We start from the raw sequence: 23,232 nt of genomic DNA on the forward strand, positions 1-23,232 counted from the left end.
AAGGATACGGTATATAATGGTACAGGCTGACCACTGTATAGGTAAATAATGGTATCGGTATATAATGGTACGGGCTGACCACTGTATAGGTATATAATGGTACAGGCTGACCACTGGATAGGTAAATAATGGTATCGGTATATAATGGTACGGGCTGACCACTGTATAGGTATATAATGGTACGGGCTGACCACTTTATAGGTAAATAATGGTATCGGTATATAATGGTACGGGCTGACCACTGTATAGGTAAATAGTGGTATCGGTATATAATGGTAGGGGCTGACCACTGTATAGGTAAATAATGGTATCGGTATATAATGGTACGGGATGACCACTGTATAGGTAAATAATGGTATCGGTATATAATGGTACGGGCTGACCACTGTATAGGTAAATAATGGTATCGGTATATAATGGTACAGGCTGACCACTGTATAGGTATATAATGGTACAGGCTGACCACTGTATAGGTATATAATGGTACGGGCTGACCACTGTATAGGTATATAATGGTACGGGCTGACCACTGTATAGGTATATAATGGTACGGGCTGACCACTGTATAGGTAAATAATGGTATCGGTATATAATGGTACAGGCTGACCACTGTATAGGTATATAATGGTACGGGCTGACCACTGTATAGGTATATAATGGTACGGGCTGACCACTGTATAGGTATATAATGGTACAGGCTGACCACTGTATAGCTATATATTGGTATGGGTATATAATGGTATGGGTACATAATGGTATCGGTATATAATGGTACGGGCTGACCACTGTATAGGTAAATAATGGTATCGGTATATAATGGTACAGGCTGACCACTGTATAGGTATATAATGGTACGGGCTGACCACTGTATAGGTATATAATGGTACGGGCTGACCACTGTATAGGTATATAATGGTACGGGCTGACCACTGTATAGGTATATAATGGTACAGGCTGACCACTGTATAGGTATATATTGGTATGGGTATATAATGGTACGGGCTACCACTGTATAGGTAAATAATGGTATCGGTATATAATGGTACGGGCTGACCACTGTATAGGTAAATAATGGTATCGGTATATAATGGTACAGGCTGACCACTGTATAGGTATATAATGGTACGGGCTGACCACTGTATAGGTATATAATGGTACGGGCTGACCACTGTATAGGTATATAATGGTACAGGCTGACCACTGTATAGCTATATATTGGTATGGGTATATAATGGTATGGGTACATAATGGTATCGGTATATAATGGTACAGGCTGACCACTGTATAGGTATATAATGGTATCGGTATATAATGGTATCGGTATATAATGGTACGGGCTTACCACTGTATAGGTATATAATGGTACGGCTGACCACTGTATAGGTATATAATGGTATGGGTATATAATGGTATCGGCTGCTCTATGACTGGCTGGTCCAGGGGCAATGAACAATGGGGTTTTTCAACCTGCTAAAACAATGTGATCAGAGGATGAATGAGCATTTGGTTGATGGTTGGCCGATCCCAGGGTCAATAACACAGGTGATATCGGCCGTGCAGCGGGCTCTTACATTGACGGGAATAATATATTACAATACAATAGTGGGGGCTGCAGATTCATATCCCACAGCGAAACCAAATATAAATGGAAGATAACAAAGTAATAAAAGGTTAATATAAAAGACACCTCCTTTACTGTGTAGAAATAGAAAGACATAAAATACACGTCTGGTTTCCCTAAGATTGTTGGAATCTGTAGAAAAAGTTATTATAGACAACATGAAGTATAAAGATGGCGGCTTTACAGTCTCTTCCTAGAAATGAACAAAAAGAGGTTAGACCATAAGTTACATAAGCTGCAAGTCACCAACACACTGCGTCCCGGCAAAAAACGAGCCATTAGAGGGATTCCTAAAGCTACAATGAGAAAAAGGTTCCATCTCCCAGAATGGCAGAAATAGTCAGCGATGGAGATCTCCCCGCAGGCAACGGACGGCCTGCACTCAGAAACAGCACAATGATGGTAATAAATGTAATTATACAGAGGAAAGGGAATTAGTTCTGTAATATAAAGTTTATTTATAGTCCCTGAAAGCTGAAAGCGTAGGATAAGCTGCTCTGTGTGTGAACATGAACATCAGCACTAGATCTGGCCAGTAGAGATATTATAGCTCATCTTTCTGCAAATTTCTGCTCTGTAAGCTAAATCTGTCATTTTCAGTTCTCTCAGAACTTGTAAGCAGAGTCTATGGTGTCTTCACAGAGGAGGAGATCCTGCACTTCTGTGATCTCAGAGGAGGAGATCCTGCACTTCTGTGCATACAGAGGAGGAAATCCTGCACTTCTGTGCATACAGAGGAGGAGATCCTGCACTTCTGTGATCTCAGAGGAGGAGATCCTGCACTTCTGTGCATACAGAGGAGGAGATCCTGCACTTCTGTGATCTCAAAGGAGGAGATCCTGCACTTCTGTGCATACAGAGGAGGAGATCCTGCACTTCTGTGCATACAGAGGAGGAGATCCTGCACTTCTGTACTCTCACAGGAGGAGATCCTGCACTTCTGTGCACAAAGAGGAGGAGATTGTGCAGTTCTGTGCACTCAGAGAGGAGATACTGTACTTCTGTGCACTCAGAGAGTAGATCCTGTACTTCTGTGCACTCAGAAGAGATCCTGCACTTCTGTGCACTCAGAGGAGGAGATCCTGCACGGGCCCAATACGGAGAGTGTGGCCCAATACGGAGAGCGGGGCCCAATAAGGAGAGTGGGGCCCAATAAGGAGAGTGGGGCCCAATACGGAGAGCGGAGCCCAATAAGGAGAGTGGGGCCCAATAAGGAGAATGGGGCTTAATATGGAATGCGGGGCCCAATAAGGAGAGTGGGGCCCAATACGGAGATCGGGGCCCAATAAGGAGAATGGGGTTTAATATGGAATGCGGGGCCCAATAAGGAGAGTGGGGCCCAATACGGAGAGCGGGGCCCAATAAGGAGAGTGGGGCTTAATATGGAATGCGGGGCCCAATACGGAGAGCGGGGTCCAATATGGAGAGCGGGGCCCAATAAGGAGAGTGGGGCCCAATACGGAGAGCAGGGCCCAATAAGGAGAGTGGGGCCCAATAAGGAGAGTGGGGCCCAATATGGAGAGCGGGGCCCAATAAGGAGAGTGGGGCCCAATAAGGAGAATGGGGCTTAATATGGAATGCGGGGCCCAATAAGGAGAATGGGGCTTAATATGGAATGCGGGGCCCAATACGGAGAGCGGGGTCCAATAAGGAGAGTGGGGCCCAATAAGGAGAGTGGGGCCCAATACGGAGAGCGGGGCCCAATAAGGAGAGCGGGGCCCAATAAGGAGAGTGGGGCCCAATAAGGAGAGTGGGGCCCAATATGGAGAGCGGGGCCCAATAAGGAGAGTGGGGCCCAATAAGGAGAGTGGGGCCCAATAAGGAGAATGGGGCTTAATATGGAATGCGGGGCCCAATAAGGAGAATGGGGCTTAATATGGAATGCGGGGCCCAATAAGGGGAGTGGGGCTTAATATGGAATGCGGGGCCCAATAAGGAGAGTGGGGCTTAATATGGAATGCGGGGCCCAATACGGAGAGCGGGGTCCAATATGGAGTACACTTGGCTCCATAGAGAGTGAACAGAGCTGCGGGTCACATGCTATTCTATTCAAAACAAAGGAGCCGGGGCCCAATAAGGAGAGTGGGGCCCAATCTGGAGAGCGGGGCCCAATAAGGAGAGTGGGGCCCAATAAGGAGAGTGGGGCTTAATATGGAATGCGGGGCCCAATAAGGAGAGTGGGGCCCAATAAGGAGAGTGGGGCCCAATAAGGAGAATGGGGCTTAATATGGAATGCGGGGCCCAATAAGGAGAATGGGGCATAATATTGAATGCGGGGCCCAATAAGGAGAATGGGGCTTAATATGGAATGCGGGGCCCAATAAGGAGAGTGGGGCCCAATACGGAGAGCGGGGCCTAATAAGGAGAGTGGGGCTTAATATGGAATGCGGGGCCCAATACGGAGAGCGGGGTCCAATATGGAGAGCGGGGCCCAATAAGGAGAGTGGGGCCCAATACGGAGAGCGGGGCCCAATAAGGAGAGTGGGGCCCAATAAGGAGAGTGGGGCCCAATATGGAGAGCGGGGCCCAATAAGGAGAGTGGGGCCCAATAAGGAGAGTGGGGCCCAATATGGAGAGCGGGGCCCAATAAGGAGAGTGGGGCCCAATACGGAGAGCGGGGCCCAATAAGGAGAGTGGGGCCCAATAAGGAGAGTGGGGCCCAATATGGAGAGCGAAGCCCAATAAGGAGAGTGGGGCCCAATAAGGAGAGTGGGGCCCAATATGGAGAGCGGGGCCCAATAAGGAGAGTGGGGCCCAATAAGGAGAGTGGGGCCCAATAAGGAGAATGGGGCTTAATATGGAATGCGGGGCCCAATAAGGAGAATGAGGCATAATATGGAATGCGGGGCCCAATAAGGAGAATGAGGCATAATATGGAATGCGGGGCCCAATACGGAGAGCGGGGTCCAATATGGAGAGCGGGGCCCAATAAGGAGAGTGGGGCCCAATACGGAGAGCGGGGCCCAATACGGAGAGTGGGGCCCAATAAGGAGAGTGGGGCCCAATATGGAGAGCGGGGCCCAATAAGGAGAGCGGGGCCCAATAAGGAGAATGGGGCTTAATATGGAATGCGGGGCCCAATAAGGAGAATGGGGCTTAATATGGAATGCGGGGCCCAATACGGAGAGCGGGGTCCAATATGGAGAGCGGGGCCCAATAAGGAGAGTGGGGCCCAATACGGAGAGTGGGGCCCAATAAGGAGAGTGGGGCCCAATAAGGAGAGTGGGGCCCAATATGGAGAGCGGGGCCCAATAAGGAGAGCGGGGCCCAATAAGGAGAATGGGGCTTAATATGGAATGCGGGGCCCAATAAGGAGAATGGGGCTTAATATGGAATGCGGGGCCCAATAAGGAGAATGGGGCTTAATATGGAATGCGGGGCCCAATACGGAGAGCGGGGTCCAATATGGAGTACACTTGGCTCCATAGAGAGTGAACAGAGCTGCGGGTCATATGCTATTCTATTCAAAACAAAGGAGCCGGGGGGCACGGAGGTCGGACCCCACTATCTCTTACCTGTGCCTCATCCTGTGGAGTTTTAATCAGAATACCCCTTTAATAACAGAAGAAGGAAACATTTTGCCTGATAAGATATATAAATGTCAAGGTTTCTGGTATTCGCTTACACGATTGCTCCAAGGTTGTGATACAACGATATTGTGTCTATTCAAAGTGTAAATATGCCTGAAAACCCTTTAATAACCTGCTGGATTATAGGCTCCCAGTCTACAAGGGTCGGGGGTCTACATCAGCAATGATATGGCTATGCTCTGTACACTCTGCAGTCTCTCCTGTACCGTAGCTGAATTACTGCTTGGATGATAGTGCAGAGTCGCATTCAGCACACTTCAGAGCTGAAATCCCCCAGTATATCAGCATCTACAGATGGATACAACAAAACTCATCTAAAATTGTTGACTTTTTGAGAAGAACAAAGACGTTGTCTATCAGTTCAGTTTCCTTCTGTTCATTATCAGTGGTTTCTAACCTGCTTTCCCTGCTGCGGGACTACAACTCCCAGCATGCCCCAGGGGTGTCTGTAATGGTGTGAGTTGTAGTTCTGCAGCAGCTGGACCCCTCTCCTATATAGCGGCCCCTCTTTCACCCTTAGGACACCATGCTTCTGGCATTGTCGCTGCAGAATTCCCTCCAGCTTCCCTCTCTGCAGGTTTCTAGTTTCCCGACATTCACGGGAGGAGGAGAATAGATGAAATAACCTGATGCTGACGGTCTCTCTGCTCGGACAGGCGACAACTTTCCGCATTCCATGGATGTCGCTATATACTGAATGTGTGGCCTCTATAATGCGGCTGTAGGTCATACACTTATACATATAGCTAGAGGCCCATATATTATATACTGTATATCACCCACATCCTCAGATCACACTCGTATCTCCTGTCTGTTCCATTATACTCACTGTACTCGTATACCCCCAGGACTTATGGTGAAGCACAGTACAGAGTTAGGCTATGTCCACACAACGTAAGAGACCGGCGGGGTCACGGAACGGCCGGTCTCTGGCCGGATCATCTCGGCCGGTACTTAAGTGGCCGGTCTCTGGCTGGATCACCCGGCTGCGGAGCTCGGATGCGGGCACATCAGCGTGCACCCGCATCAGAGCTTCCCATAGCCCACAGTGAAGCGAGCGGCCGGAGCCGCTCGCTTCACTGTGTGAACTGACAGTGCTTTCTGTGGCCGGAATTCAGTGAATTCCGGCCGCAGAAAACGGACATGTCAGTTTTTTCCGGCGCCGCATGAGATCCCGGCCGGAGTGTATCCGATGTATATACGCTCCGGCCCGGGATCCCCTTGAAAATAAGGCTATGTTACACACTGCAAAACTACGGCCATAGTTCTGCGGCGAGAACTACAGCCGTAGTTTTACGTGGTGTGAACATAGCCTTACAAGGTAAAGCATAGAAGCGTCAGTATCAGAAGAACAAGAGAGCGACGCACCATCTGATGATGAAAACTGGAGATCTGGAGGGTCAGGGGGGTCAAACTCCGACCTCCAGCTGCTGCAAAACTACAATTCAGCTTCAGCTCTCCAGGCATGATGGGAATTGTAGTTCTGTAAGAGCAGAAGGCCGCAGTTTGACACATGTGGTTTAGCTGATGATAAAGATGAATAATACAGACAGCAGCAACGGATGAAGCAGGAGATGACAAATCAAAGACAAACAGAGCTAGAGACCATAATTCTAAAACCCCCTAAACTTCCCCCCGAAACTAAACTAAACAGAACAAACTGAGCTTCACTGTCCCTGTGACCTCCCTGCTATAGCCCTAGACTAAACTATAGCTAAAGTAAACAAGACAGCACTAAGACCCAGACAACCTAGCAGAGTCAAAACAATTAAGATGACCTGATCCATTACTCTGGAATCAGCCTCAGGCTATGTTCACACTGCGTAAAACTACGGCCGTAGTTTTGCGGGGTGGAACATAACCTTGCTTTCAATGGGATCCCCGCCAACGCGCACACACATCGTACACGCTCCGTCAGGGATCTATGCGGCACTGCAAAGAACTGACAGGTCAGTGAATTGCGGCCGCAGAAAGACCGGTGAGTTCACGGCCGCTCGCTTCACTGTGGGCTATAAGAAGCTCTGATGCGGGCGCACGCTCATGCGCCCGCATCAGAGCTCTGCGGCCGGAAAATCATCCGGCCTGTACTTAAGGAGTCACGGAACGGCCGGTCTCATCCGTAGTGTGAACATAGCCTAAGGCTATGTTCCTAAGGCTATGTTCACACTGCGTATATGTCCGGCCACATATTTTCGCGGCCGGACATATACGCGGTAAACTCCAGCCGGAGGTTTACGCTACTTGCGGCCAGATACGTACGGACCGCGAACTTACGCCCAAAGTCTACTTACGCGTCCCGAGCGCCCTACGTAGCGATCTGACAGCGGTCTTTTACTTGGAAATCTTCGCCTAGCCCCGGACACCCCACAGAACCTTTTGGATCGGCACAAAAAGCTGCAAAAATGAAGAAATCACCACTACGTACGGGACCGCATGTAACGCTACGGGCGTAAGTTACGCCATTTTCGTCCGCAAACAATGGTCTGGTTCATTTTTTACGCCGTCGCGTACGATCCGGGCGTAAGTTCGTACATAGTGTGAACTGTGCAGCCGTTCTTCGTATACTTTCCATTATACGCAAACTACGTAAGTCTCCGGCCGCTTATTCACGGAACGCGCTACGGCCGGAAACTTACATAGTGTGAACATAGCCTAATGGTGCGTTTACACAGTCAGATTATCTCACAGATCATTTAAACCACAGCCAGGAACTATAAACAGGGAGCAGGTCATAAAGGAAAGACTGAGATTTCTCCTCTTCTCACATCCATTCCTGGCTTTGGCTTCAAAAATGGCTTCAAAAAGGTAACAGATATAAATCGGTAGATTACAGATATTACAGATATCAGTTGGGAGATTACAGATATCAGTCAGGAGATAACAGATATCAGTCGGGAGATTACAGATATCAGTCAGGAGATTACAGATATCAGTCAGGAGATAACAGATATCAGTCGGGAGATTACAGATATCAATCGGGAGATTACAGATATCAGTCAGGAGATAACAGATATCAGTCGGGAGATTACAGATATCAGTCGGGAGATTACAGACATCAGTCGGGAGATTACAGACATCAGTCGGACTTTAGACTAAATACCTTATAGTACCCGGCCATGCTCCTATCACAAGCAGAAATATCTGCACAATATATAATAACATCTGCTTATAAAACAGCAATTTGTATATTTGTATACTTGTATATCTGTATGGTTGTATACTTGTATATCTGTATAGTTGTATAGCTGTATAACCGTATAGCTGTATAACCGTATAGCTGTATATCCGTATAGCTGTATATCTGTATAGCTGTATATCCGTATAGCTGTATAACCGTATAGCTGTATAACCGTATAGCTGTATAACCGTATAGCTGTATATCTGTATATCCGTATAGCTGTATATCCGTATAGCTGTATATCCGTATAGCTGTATAGCTGTATATCCGTATAGCTGTATATCCGTATAGCTGTATATCCGTATAGCTGTATATCCGTATAGCTGTATATCTGTATATCCGTATAACCGTATATCCGTATAGCTGTATATCCGTATAGCTGTATATCCGTATAGCTGTATATCTGTATATCCGTATAGCTGTATATCTGTATATCCGTATAGCTGTATAACCGTATAGCTGTATATCCGTATAGCTGTATATCCGTATAGCTGTATATCCGTATAGCTGTATATCCGTATAGCTGTATATCCGTATAGCTGTATATCCGTATAGCTGTATATCTGTATATCCGTATAGCTGTATATCTGTATATCCGTATAGCTGTATATCCGTATAGCTGTATAACCGTATAGCTGTATATCCGTATAGCTGTATATCCGTATAGCTGTATATACATTTAAGCCTTTGCAGAGTGTTCCCCTGGGCTCGATCGCTCTGCGTCGGTGCGGTTTGTTATATTCCGTCTCACACAGTGATATAACACTACACTCAGCAAAGGAGACAGTAAGAGTGTGTGCTGGGCCCCAATGACCCATCGTACATGAAGAGAGTGTCCGGCATGTATCCGTGTACCATCACACTGTATTTACTACAACACACAAACCATGGAGCCCTGTGGCTCATACTGTCATACAGCGGGGCTTTCTGCTGCTGGTCCAGTAGGGGAATACTGGGGAATAATCTGCCACAATGGGGGAGATTTATCAAAGGGTGTAAAATTTAGACTGGTGCAAACTGCCCACAGCAACCAATCACAGCTCAGCTTTCCTTTCAGCACTGCCTAAAGCTGAGCTGTGATTGGTTGCTGTGGGAGCCGTGCTGTGATTGGTTGCTGAGGGTAGTTTGCACCAGTCTAAATTTTACACCCTTTGATAAATCTCCCCCAATATGTCCAACAGGCTATCTCACCTGAGGACAAAGGAGACCAGTCTGCACCGAGCACACACTCACCCGCACCGAACACTCACACACACATCCACACCGAGCACTCGCACACACATCCACACCGAGCACTCGCACACTCATCCACACCGAGCACTCGCACACACTCACCCGCACCGAACACTCACACACACATCCACACCGAGCACTCGCACACACTCACCCGCACCGAACACTCACACACACATCCACACCGAGCACTCGCACACACTCACCCGCACCGAACACTCACACACACATCCACACCGAGCACTCGCACACACTCACCCGCACCGAACACTCACACACACATCCACACCGAGCACTCGCACACACTCACCCGCACCGAACACTCACACACACATCCACACCGAGCACTCGCACACTCATCCACACCGAGCACTCGCACACTCATCCACACCGAGCACTCGCACACTCATCAACACCAAGCACTCGCACACACTCACCCGCACCGAACACTCACACACTCATCCACACCGAGCACTCGCACACACTCACCCGCACCGAACACTCACACACACATCCACACAGAGCACTCGCACACTCATCCACACAGAGCACTCGCACACTCATCCACACAGAGCACTCGCACACTCATCCACACCGAGCACTCGCACACACTCACCCGCACCGAACACTCACACACACATCCACACCGAGAACTCGCACCCGCACCGAACACTCACACACACATCCACACCGAGCACTCGCACACACTCACCCGCACCAAACACTCACACACACATCCACACCGAGCACCCGCATTGAACACTCACACACACATCCACACCAAGCACTCGCACACTCATCCACACCGAGCACTCGCACACTCACCCGCACCGAACACTCACACACACATCCACACCGAGCACTCGCACACTCATCCACACCGAGCACTCGCACCCGCACCGAACACTCACACACACATCCACACCGAGCACTCGCACACTCATCCACACCGAACACTCACACATACTCACCCGCACCGAACACTCACACATACTCACCCGCACCGAACACTCACACATACTCACCCGCACCGAGCACTCGCACACTCATCCACACCAAGCACTCGCACACTCATCCACACCAAGCACTCGCACACTCACCCGCACCGAACACTCACACATACTCACCCGCACCGAACACTCACACATACTCACCCGCACCGAGCACTCGCACACTCACCCGCACCGAGCACTCGCACACTCATCCACACCGAGCACTCGCACAATCATCCACACCGAGCACTCGCACATTCATCCACACCGAGCACTCACACATTCATCCACACCAAGCATTCGCACATACTCACCCGCACCGAACACTCACACACTCATCCACACCGAGCACTCGCACACTCATCCACACCAAGCACTCACACACTCATCCACACCGAACACTCACACACTCATCCACACTAAGCACTCGCACACTCATTCACACCGAACACTCACACACACATCCACACCAAGCACTCACACATCCACACCGAGCACTCGCACACTCATCCACACCGAACACTCGCACACTCATCCACACCGAGCACTCGCACACTCATCCACACCGAGCACTCGCACACTCATCCACACCGAGCACTCGTACACTCATCCACACCAAGCACTCACACTCATCCACACCAAGCACTCACACACTCACCCACACCGAGCACTCACACACTCATCCACACCGAGCACTCACACACTCATCCACACCGAGCACTTACACACTCATCCACACCGAGCATTCGCACATACTCACCCGCACCGAGCACTCACACACTCATCCACACCGAGCACTCACACACTCACCCGCACCGAACACTCACACACTCATCCACACCGAGCACTCACACACTCATCCACACCGAGCACTCACACACTCATCCACACCGAGCACTCACACACTCATCCACACCGCGCATTCGCACATACTCACCCGCACCGAGCACTCACACACTCATCCACACCGAGCACTCACACACTCACCCGCACCGAACACTCACACAATCATCCACACTAAGCACTCGCACACTCATTCACACCGAACACTCACACACACATCCACACAAAGCACTCACACATCCACACCGAGCACTCGCACACTCATCCACACCGAACACTCGCACACTCATCCACACCGAGCACTCGCACACTCATCCACACCGAACACTCGCACACTCATCCACACCGAGCACTCGTACACTCATCCACACCAAGCACTCACACTCATCCACATCAAGCACTCACACACTCACCCACACCGAGCACTCACACACTCATCCACACCGAGCACTCACACACTCATCCACACCGAGCACTCGCAAACTCATCCACACCGAGCACTCAGACACACATTCACACCGAGCACTCACACACTCATCCACACCGAGCACTCACACACTCATCCACACCGAGCACTCACACTCACCCACACCAAGCACTCACACATACTCACCCACACCGAGCACTCACACACTCACCCACACCGAGCACTCACACACTCACCCACACCGAGCACTCACACACTCACCCACGCATACTCACCCACACCAAGCACACATGGCCAGTAAGGCAGCTGTCACAATAGTTTAGCGGCTTCCTTGGAGGTTGCAGATCTGTCGCCCCTTGAGGTACACTCACTCTTCATACTAGAGTGGTCTGACAGCATATGGAGTATGGGGGCCTCCTGATAAGGGTTGGGCACGATGGATTTTCACTGCCAAGCTTTTCGTTTTTGAGGAGGCCAGGAGAGATCGCTGTGGGCGGTCATTGATGGTGTATGGCCACCATAGTCCTCTCTCCGCAGATCCAGAGCGTTCATTATAAAGCTCTGAAACTGATTAAAGGGAACCTGTCCCCCCCCAGGTGCCCACCTGACCCCCCCCCCCCCATACTTACCCCCTCCTGCCGCCCAATATGCAAATGGAAAGAGATAAGTCTGACGTCCATAGGAAATCACTGGAGGTGGGGGATGGGAGAAGTGTTATGCTGCATTTACACAGAACGATTAGCGTGCGAATTTGCACAATAACGGTCGTATTCGAATGATAATCGTACATGTAAACGCAACGATCAACGATTGATCTTTCAACAGGTTCTCAAATTGTCGTTGATCGTTTGCAAAAAATTCGCAGATTGTTCCATGTGAACAGTCGTTTGCCGATTTAACCAATGTGTGAGATAGGCTTTAAGTGATCGCAAAACGAATTTCCGTACGATATATCGTACCGTCTAAACGCTGATCGTTATGAAAAAAAAACGTTACTTTGACATCGTTAATCGTCCGATCGGGCGAATTATCGTTCTGTGTAAATGTAGCATTAGGCCGCATTCACACATTACATGTCTCCATTACAGTGCGGTGCATATCCATACAGTTACCCCGCTCCCAGCATCATGGGGGGGGGGGGGACTCTATTACAGCCCTTCCACGTCCGTGTTCCTTAGGGTGCGTTAATTCTTTCGGTGGAATGCGGAATCCGCTCGTGCATAGAATAGTGTCTAAGGGTATAAACCCACACACCGTATATGCAGCGTATTTACTGCTGCGATACGCAGCAAATACGCAGCAAACACGCAGCAAATACGCAGCAAAAACGCAGATTATATCTAAATAACTGAACACAGCATCAAATCTGTACCAACAAATCTGCTGCGTATTTGCTGCGTATTTGTTGCGTATCTGCTGTGTATACGGTGTGTGGGTTTGTACCCTAAGGCACGGGTGGAGATGCGCCCAGCCGCGTGCGGGTACGAGCGACGGAATCCGCCACGGGTCATACGTGGGAATTCCGTAGTGTGCACGCACCCTCAGAGTGGGGGTCACACAGTATTTTGCACAGTACGTTCCTCATTTTGACCAGGGGTGGAACCGGCTCAAAGAAAAACTGTCCTGGAAGCGTTGCCCCTCTTCCCGTGATCTGGTCCCACTCCTGGTTTTTGCTCATCGCTCGGCAATGTTTGGATGCGCCATAGAGAGTTAATGTGGCGCTAACCGTGCATGCCAGCTGCTGTTCTAATCATTGTGCAGACGACAGCGCCATGCGCGGGGTCAGGGGTGCTTCAGCCGTTGTCCTGTTGGGAATACCCCTTTAAGAGATCAGAGGCGTCAAAGGATGGAAATACCCAGGTACAACTATCACAGCCGCAAAAAATCCACCTGACATTGGAGATTGGTGACGGTCATGGCGGTTGGGATTTTCTCCCCTTAGCGGCGACGCAATGTGATCCAGAGTGACCTGTGACTGATCCCCCCAGGATGGCCAGATTTACCATGTAGCCCCAACCTTGTCCGAACCCTTTGTGAAGCTGCCTCCATAATAAGAGAATCCCCCCAGTTCTTCTACCTCCATGTCTGACCATCTATATAACCCGCAGTCCATAGAAACCTCAGCACCAGGTGAGACCTATAGTACAGAGACTGGGACAGGTGAGTAACCAGTTTCAGCAGGTGGGAGGATCATGAGGTGACACAATGTGAGAGGGGCCGGGACCGCCCACCAGGTGACTCACCACTCCTAGTTTCATCCAGGTGATCTGTGACATCACCACCACACCTGTATATAACCTCACCTGTGCGGCCACCTGGGGATACAGCCATCTGTGAGGAGAGGAGAGCTGTGTGGGCTGTGAGGAGAGGCTGACAGGGGTCTAGGGGGTCTCCCGCTCAGGGGCGCAGGGTCGCCGGTTTCGGTGGAGGAGGGGCTGCTGCACACTACCCAGGTGTAACCAGAGATCTCCGGAGTTTCGTCCTTGTTTGTGAATCTGGGAGGAACCTGCAGGACCGGTCTGACCTGGAATAAGGAGGAGGAGGAGGAAGTGAGTGAGGTGAAGGCTCCTGAGCTGCCCGGGGGAGCAGACGCTGCACGACACCCGCAAGATGAGGAGCTGTGCTGTGCTGTGGGCCGGAGCGGCCGTGCTGTGCTGCCTGCTGGCTGCCCGGGCTCAGAACTCAGGTGAGTGCCCCTCTCTGTGTCCCCTCCCTGGTAGCTGTGCCCCCCTCTCTTGTGTCCCCTCCCTGGTAGCTGTGCCCCCAGGTGTCCTCTCCCTGGTAGCTGTGCCCCCCTCTCTGTGCCCCCAGGTGACCCCTCCCTGGTAGCTGTGCCCCCCTCTCTGTGACCCCTCCCTGGTAGCTGTGCCCCCCTCTCTGTGCCCCCAGGTGACCCCTCCCTGGTAGCTGTGCTCCCCTCTCTGTGCCCCCAGGTGTCCTCTCCCTGGTAGCTGTGACCCCTCCCTGGTAGCTGTGCTCCCCTCTCTGTGACCCCTCCCTGGTAGCTGTGCCCCCCTCTCTGTGCCCCCAGGTGTCCTCTCCCTGGTAGCTGTGCCCCCAGGTGACCCCTCCCTGGTAGCTGTGCTCCCCTCTCTGTGACCCCTCCCTGGTAGCTGTGCTCCCCTCTCTGTGCCCCCAGGTGACTCCTCCCTGGTAGCTGTGCTCCCCTCTCTGTGACCCCTCCCTGGTAGCTGTGCTCCCCTCTCTGTGACCCCTCCCTGGTAGCTGTGCTCCCCTCTCTGTGACCCCTCCCTGGTAGCTGTGCTCCCCTCTCTGTGACCCCTCCCTGGTAGCTGTGCTCCCCTCTCTGTGACCCCTCCCTGGTAGCTGTGCTCCCCTCTCTGTGACCCCTCCCTGGTAGCTGTGCTCCCCTCTCTGTGACCCCTCCCTGGTAGCTGTGCTCCCCTCTCTGTGACCCCTCCCTGGTAGCTGTGCTCCCCTCTCTGTGACCCCTCCCTGGTAGCTGTGCTCCCCTCTCTGTGACCCCTCCCTGGTAGCTGTGCTCCCCTCTCTGTGACCCCTCCCTGGTAGCTGTGCTCCCCTCTCTGTGACCCCTCCCTGGTAGCTGTGCTCCCCTCTCTGTGACCCCTCCCTGGTAGCTGTGCTCCCCTCTCTGTGACCCCTCCCTGGTAGCTGTGCTCCCCTCTCTGTGACCCCTCCCTGGTAGCTGTGCTCCCCTCTCTGTGACCCCTCCCTGGTAGCTGTGCTCCCCTCTCTGTGACCCCTCCCTGGTAGCTGTGCTCCCCTCTCTGTGACCCCTCCCTGGTAGCTGTGCTCCCCTCTCTGTGACCCCTCCCTGGTAGCTGTGCTCCCCTCTCTGTGACCCCTCCCTGGTAGCTGTGCTCCCCTCTCCTGCTGTGACCCCTCCCTGGTAGCTGTGCTCCCCTCTCCTGCTGTGACCTCTCCCTGGTAGCTGTACCCCCTTTGCTGTGAACTCTCCCTGGTAGCTGTGACCCCTCCCTGGTAGCTGTGCTCCCCTCTCCTGCTGTGACCTCTCCCTGGTAGCTGTACCCCCTTTGCTGTGTCCTCTCCCTGGTAGCTGTGCCCCCCTCCTGCTGTGTCCCCTCCCTGGTAGCTGTGCTCCCCTCTCTGTGACCTCTCCCTGGTAGCTGTACCCCCCTCTCCTGCTGTGCTCCCTCTCCTGCTGTGTCCTCTCCCTGGTAGCTGTGCCCCCCTCTCTGTGACCTCTCCCTGGTAGCTGTGCCCCCCTCTCTGTGACCTCTCCCTGGTAGCTGTGCCCCCCTCCTGCTGTATCCGCCTTTATTGACATAGAAGTTTGCAGAGATACAATGGATCGGGTGACATCCTGGCGCTCCCGGAGCTCTGCCCAGTATGTGCAACTAGATACAGCCAGCCTGCTGGGTCTTGTAGTTCCTCTACATATCCCTTGTCTTGTATCTTTCTGAGTAATACAATTGGTGATCGGTTCTCTAGCAGGAGGTGGTGGCTGTGGACAAAGGGGGGGGGACATGCTGGGAGCTGTAGTTCCCCATAGCTGATAGAAAAGCTTTTTTTTTTCTACTGTATCTTATTGCTGCCTCCTTTATATTATACTTCAGGTATAGTCGGTGATGTGTGTGTGTGACCGGGGTATCTGCAGGTATAGTCGGTGATGTGTGTGTGTGACCGGGGTATCTGCAGGTATAGTCGGTGATGTGTGTGACCGGGGTATCTGCAGGTAGTCGGTGATAAGGTGTGATAAGCAGGTGTCTGTGTGAGCGGGGTATCTGCAGCTGATAAGATAGCCGCCCTCACTATCTGCAGTTATTATAAGGGCTCTGTGTATCTGGGCTCAGGGATTGTCAGCGTGACTGTAGTGGCACTGTCTCAGGGTTGGTTTCTGTGGGGGCACTGTATATTGGGGCCCGTTATCATGGGGGCACAGTGTGGATCAAGGCTCTTTTTGTGCGGGTCACTGTGCGGATCGGAGCTCAGTTATTGCGGGGGGCACTGTGCGGATCGGAGCTCAGTTATTGCGGGGGGCGCTGTGCGGATCGGAGCTCAGTTATTGCGGGGGGCACTGTGCGGATCGGAGCTGTTATTGCGGGGGGCACTGTGCGGATCGGAGCTGTTATTGCGGGGGGCACTGTGCGGATCGGAGCTGTTATTGCGGGGGGCACAGTGTGGATCAAGGCTCTTTTTGTGCGGGTCACTGTGCGGATCGGAGCTCAGTTATTGCGGGGGGCACTGTGCGGATCGGAGCTCAGTTATTGCGGGGGGCACTGTGCGGATCGGAGCTGTTATTGCGGGGGGCACAGTGTGGATCAAGGCTCTTTTTGTGCGGGTCACTGTGCGGATCGGAGCTCAGTTATTGCGGGGGGCACTGTGCGGATCGGAGCTCAGTTATTGCGGGGGGCACTGTGCGGATCGGAGCTCCTATATAACATGCCACAGCTTCCCGCTCGGTGTGAACTGGATGAGGCGCGGCTCCCTGACAAAATGGCGCTGGGTGGTGCTCCCTGAGGCTGGAGGGGGATGGTGGCCCTGTCCCTGCCTCCACCTGTATGACGTCCCAGGGAGTGGCTGTACCTGGGGCTGTAGTATCATGGAGACCGGTCTATTGTTATAGGGGGCTGTAGTATCATGGAGACCGGTCTATGGTTATAGGGGGCTGTTGCTCTCGCTCTGGATGTTACCTACATAGAACGGAAGTAAATATTTACTGTTCCAATGTTATAAAACCAGAGGCTTTCTGCTTTGTTGTAATAAATTTAGTTTGCTGCTTTTTGTATTGTAGTAGTAGTAGTAGTAGTAGTAGTAGTAGTAGTAGTAGTAGTAGTAGTAGTAAGCTGTATTACAGAACTGGGGCTCCGAGTAACAATGGTGACCACAGATCCTGCATCCTCTATTGTCGGCCATTATGGGAGCTGTACCTGGCTCTTCTGACTGCTCACTACCCCCAGATCACTGGATGCAGGGTTCCTGTCTAAGGGGGCCACAAGCCGCCGGTCAGTGTGTGTAGCTCCCCATGGGGGCCACAAGCCGCCGGTCAGTGTGTGTAGCTCCCCATGGGGGCCACAAGCCGCCGGTCAGTGTGTGTAGCTCCCCATGGGGGCCACAAGCCGCCGGTCAGTGTAGCTCCCCATGGGGGCCACAAGCTGCCGGTCAGTGTATCGCCACATCGTTCCTGCTGAGATCAGATGAGGGAAGTAAGGACTGTCCTTGTGTAATATGGCGACTGATTTCAAATGGATCTCATTTGATCGATCATTGTTAAAAATGATTAATAGGACCCCTCCCCACACAGACATCTATGTTGTGTTATATAAGAGGTGGTTCACGTCTTCAGCCTGCTTGCTCCCTACCTATATTCCGCACGCGCTGCACCTCTTGTGGACGTTGTTTTGCTATCTCTCGTACTGTGGCACTCTGGATCAGTAGTGTTGTAACCCTTGCGGTTCTCTCCTCCAGGCTGTGGCATATGTGACACCCATAGGGATGGTAAATGTGACTCTTCTGGAGGGACAGGCTGTTCTTGCACACTGAACATCGGTCCAGACGTGAGGCAGGTGAACTGCAAGAAACGTAAGTATCCTACATGTCGTGTATAACCAAACTTTGTACAAGGACCTATTCACACAAAGTCTTTTCCTTCCATTGTGGTATGCCAACATATACTGTGGCGAGCCTATTGAGCTTGTCTTCCAGGGACTACATTTGATCCATTTCCAGTGTTATACTGTGACTGCCAGCCCATTCTCCAGCCATTGTATTTGGTGGGGACTATGCAGCATATATATCAGCGTAGGGGTATGTGCACACTACTGAAAAGTGATGGAAAGTCCGAGTAATCTGTCGCTCGTGGACAGCAGCGGGTGTGCGCGCGTTTCCGCCTGTCATAGACTCATCCATGCACGGGCGGCCCTGCATAGATTGGAGTCTGACACGGGCAGAGATGTGCACTCCCACTGCTGTTCCCGATCGGTGGATTACACGACGGGACTTTCCGTCACTTTTCACCAGTGTGCACATACCCTTACTGCTTCTACTCTTGGCCTCAATCATCCCTGGTTCTGAGATGTGGAAACACAAATGCTGCAATATTGGCAGAGCGGTACTCAGTCAGTATGTATTACAGGAGCCCCCTGCCAGTCAGGAGTGTGCAGGTGCCGGTCATTTCCAACTACTGATCTCCAACTAAAGGCCCTATTCCACGGAACGATTATTGGCCGCTACGAATGATAATCGTCCTGTGGAATAGAGTGCAACGATCAGCAGACATCGTTCATGTCGGCTGATCGTTGCAGTCGCTTGTTTTTTCAACATGCTGAAAAACAAGCGACTGATGTAACAGCGATCTGCTGCCATTGCTCCATTGAATAGTAGCATCGGCAGCAGACGCTGCTATATCCTATGGGCTGCCCGGACAATCAGCGATCCTCCGAGCAGCCCCCCCGCAGCTCCCCTCCGCCCCCTCCCGCACTCACCTGCTCGCTGCTGCGTTGAATGGCGGCTACAGCGAGGGGGGAACGAGGAGCAAACGAGTGCTGAGAGTGCTCGTTTGCTCCTCTGACGACCTGTGGAATAGGGGCGTAAGCAGCTGTATTATGTATCAGGCTGTCCGGATGAAGATTGGCAGCAGGAATGTGCAGCTACACCCCTACCGCCATCCGCTGTGCCCATCCTCTGCCCAAACCTTTTATAGTGTCCCACTTTAAATGGTGAAATGGTGGTTTGTGTGTTTTCAGTGATACCAAAATGCTTGTTAATGAAGAAAGAGAGCATTCCTGGAAAAGGTGGGAGGAGGCCCAAGCCTGCAGGGGCCCTTGTGGACAATGACGGCCTCTACAATCCTGACTGTGAAGCTGATGGTACTTTCAAAGCTCGACAGTGTAACGGTACAGAGACCTGCTGGTGCGTCAACTCCGCCGGCGTCAGACGAACCGAAAAAGGGGACAAGCAAACCAAGACCTGTCCAGAACTTGTTAGGACTTTGTAAGTATCAGCCTGTGGAGGATACAGTGCAATGGATACACTGTCACTGAGCCGTGATGATGGGCGACTGGGGTGGCAGGCCGCTGAGCCGCGATGGGTCACTGGGGTGGCAGGCCGCTGAGCCGCGATGGGTCACTGGGGTGGCAGGCCGCTGAGCCGCGATGGGTCACTGGGGTGGCAGGCCGCTGATCCGCGATGGGTCACTGGGGTGGCAGGCCGCTGAGCTGCAATGGGTGACTGGGGTGGCAGGTGGCTAAGCTTATATACAGCATATTGATAAAGGGGCATTGTGAATGGCACCTAATATTGCGATGGTTTGTGTGAATGACTCATATACTGTGATCCAATGGCGGCACTGCCACTCACATAAGATTGTTTCCTTCCAGCTGGGTCGTCGTTCAGATGAAGCGTAATAACACCGATACGGTGTCCGATGCTGATTTAAAAGCGTAAGTTAATTTCTCAGTTCTCTTAAACCACAGAGGTGCCTGGTGGGTTATTGTGTAAAACTCCAACATTACAACTTTATTTCCTATCCAGGGCGCTGAAACAAGTGATTACACAGCGGTACAACCTGTCTGCAGCCTACATCTCCAATATTGAGGTAAGATGGAGCTCCCCACCGGCCGCACATGCTGGTTAAGACACTAAGGGGACCCACAGACATGCCAAGCGTTATATAATGGGAGGCATCCCTCTGGACAGGTTGCCAGTACTGGGGGCTTATAACTAGGAGAGGATTTCCCACCATTGGGATTAGCTTTAATAGTGATTTCCCTGACCAATCCCACAAATGGAGGAAAACTGACCCCAAAGAGAAGGAATGCCTGTGCTCCATCCATTCTCTGGCCCTCACACTGACTGGTATTGCATATTTAGGGACCTGCTAATAGGATGATACTGCCATCACAATGGGACGGTCAATCCCTAAGTTGTAGTTTGGCATCAGCTGTAGTGTGGCCAGTTTCCCAACCCCCTCCCCATTCTCCCTCTTCCCCCTGTACTCTGCCCATCATTGCAGAGGAAAGTAGCTGAACCCTAATGTGTCACGGCTATAGAGGCAGACTACGTGGCCCCTAATGTCAGTGTGTCAGTGCTATATCTACATATAGACCTATCTTAACCTCTGCCCGTTTCCTCTACAGTTTGAAGGCCCCTACATCTACATTGACTTGATGCAAAATTCCTCCCAGAAAGCTGCAGGTGACATAGACATTGCGGACGTCGGCTACTACATGGAAAAAGATGTAAGTACTGTGGTGGAATTATGGATTTCTTAACATTGCTTAACCAAGGAATCTGAACGTAGTTTAAGGGTGCGTTCACACCTACAGGATCTGCAGCAGATTTGATGCTGTGTTCAGTTATTTAAATGAAATCTGCTGCAGAAAATGAGCTGCAGATCCTGTAGGTATGAACGCACCATAAATGTATTCATCCCCATGAGATGTGCTAAATGTCAACGGCTTTCCTCCTCCAGATCAAGGGAGACCCCATCATGCATCCTGACAACAAGTTTCAGATCCCCATCAATGGCAATAACTTCTTGGTTCAGGAGCCTCTCATCATGTACATAGACGAGAAGCCTCACGAACTGTCCATGAAGCGTCTGACTGCCGGAGTCATTGCAGTCATCGTGGTTGTGGTCATTGCTATTGTTGCAGGAATCGTCGTCTTGGTGAGTATTGTCTGGAAGGTTCTATTTGCCGGTTTATCAGGATCTGTATGACTGAGCTGACAGACCTGTGGAGGCCATTGCATGAGCGGTTATGGAGGTCATCACTGCAGGAACACTGGATCAGGCAGGACGGTAACAGGCTGAATTAACATGACATTAATTTGTATTCCAGGTGATCACACGGAGAAAGAGGGGCAAATATGAGAAGGCTGAGGTAAGGATTTTTCAATGACCTCCTTCTGTAATCCTAACTGGCTGAATGTGTACAGAGTCCTAGATCAGGATGGGGAGATAGTAAATTAAATGTAATTAATATTCCCATTTCCCACGCTTTGCACTGGGGCCTCCGGTGTGGTGGTATTCCTCCCCCCCGGTTTCCATTGATTCTAATAGTTGTCAGAGGGGAGGGGGCATAAACACACTGGGCTGGTGCCAGGGCCTGGGGGTGTGGAGAAGAGAAAGGGGTTGCTCCAATTAAGGTAAAGAGCAATGTACCTGATCATTGGGTTTAACCCCACAGCGACGTCAAAGCCATGTTTAAGGTTATAATGCCATATGGAGCAGGGGTGTTAAACTTGTGGCTCTCTGGCTGTCAAAACCAGAATTACCATCATGCCTGGACAAACAAAACTTTGGCTCTCCCGGCATCATGGAAATTGTAGTTTACGCAGTTGGAGGGCTGCAGGTTTGATTACTTGTACCTGTAGGAAACATTGGCTTATGACTGGGAACCAGAAATCCTTCTCTGCCATGTTCAGTAACTGTAGTCCAGGCCATCGCCTGCAGGTGCAGACTGTCTTAGAGCCATCCCCCCCACCCCCCCGACTCTATGGTCGGGGCTGAAGACCTCTCATCCTGGCTGTCGGATCTCCTTATGTGGCCAATTGCTACTGGGGTTTATTAGGGGAGGGAAAGGGGGCTCTCAGGTCAACACCCTGTGACAGAACTGTAGGGTGCTAGTTTGCTGCCATATTGTTGGGGGCTTAGGTCTGCCTGTAGGTGTAACATACAAAATGCACAAGTATATCTGTCCATCAGTGGTACACAGAACAAGCCATGCAGGTCTTCTGCTATAGAAAAATCATTATTTTAGCCTTGTCATAAGTTGTAACCATTTTTTTTTTTTTTTAAGCAGATGAAAGAGATGAATGAAATGCAGAGAGAACTCACCTCCTAAATGTGATGCAGCAATGTGAGAGCCAAAGACTGAGGCCCCAGCAGCTGTCAGTGTCCATGGGCTCGATCCATCGTGAAGCTTGTACCATCAGTGACTGGAGCCGTGTTCTGTGACATCCATCATGGCGACTACACAGAACCTGCTACCTGACACTTGTCTTTTTGTGATCTTTGAGCCTTTTAAGTGAGTTAGTGGATGTCTTTTGTTTTAGGTCTTTATTGCCCTTACAATGGGCGTTTAGGATGGACTCAGGTTTTATTGTCAAGCTACTTGCTGGGGATCCTCTGGCCCATGGCTTTTGTAAATGGGAGGGGGGTGGGTTAGGGAGGGGGGTTTTGGCTGTGTCTTGAGAATTGTTTTTTTAATGTAAATATCCTATTTGAAGAGAACTTTTTTTATGTAAACTGGATTAAATAAACAATGGAAAACTACAATCTTATGTCATGGTTTCTCTGCAGCAAAAACCCTCAACAGTTCATCTCGGTTAGCAAAGTTTGCTGGTTACTATGGGCTGAATGATAGAACACTCTTCCTCTATGTTCTTCCTCTACTAGGCTA

The 23,232-nt window shown here is 51.1% G+C and overlaps 1 protein-coding gene across 2 annotated transcripts; it reads left to right on the plus strand.

Annotated features, from left to right (window-relative positions):
• Positions 1 to 14,198: 14,198 nt before the first annotated feature.
• On the plus strand, positions 14,199 to 23,108 carry EPCAM (epithelial cell adhesion molecule). 2 transcript variants are annotated; one of them, XM_069954905.1, is made up of 9 exons: positions 14,199 to 14,570; positions 18,296 to 18,409; positions 19,573 to 19,819; positions 20,206 to 20,268; positions 20,360 to 20,423; positions 20,965 to 21,066; positions 21,300 to 21,497; positions 21,670 to 21,711; positions 22,630 to 23,108. In XM_069954905.1, exons 1-9 carry the CDS (start codon positions 14,495 to 14,497, stop codon positions 22,672 to 22,674), a joined length of 951 nt encoding a protein of 316 aa, XP_069811006.1. In that variant the 5' UTR covers positions 14,199 to 14,494; the 3' UTR covers positions 22,675 to 23,108. The 2 variants fall into 2 exon arrangements, with proteins under 2 accessions (XP_069811006.1, XP_069811007.1); XM_069954906.1 differs by having other exon boundaries at positions 14,200 to 14,570; positions 22,633 to 23,108.
• Positions 23,109 to 23,232: the final 124 nt, after the last annotated feature.

Source organism: Dendropsophus ebraccatus, chromosome 15 (assembly GCF_027789765.1).
Source record: "Dendropsophus ebraccatus isolate aDenEbr1 chromosome 15, aDenEbr1.pat, whole genome shotgun sequence".
In the NCBI taxonomy this organism is placed as follows: Eukaryota; Metazoa; Chordata; class Amphibia; order Anura; family Hylidae; genus Dendropsophus; species Dendropsophus ebraccatus.

Coding starts and splice junctions, on each gene's coding strand:
- EPCAM (XM_069954905.1), top strand. CDS start 14,495: ATGAGGAGCTGTGCTGTGCTGTGGGCCGGAGCGGCCGTGCTGTGCTGC. Junction 19,820..20,205: donor CCAGAACTTGTTAGGACTTT/GTAAGTATCAGC, acceptor GTTTCCTTCCAG/CTGGGTCGTCGTTCAGATGA. Junction 20,269..20,359: donor TCCGATGCTGATTTAAAAGC/GTAAGTTAATTT, acceptor TTTCCTATCCAG/GGCGCTGAAACAAGTGATTA.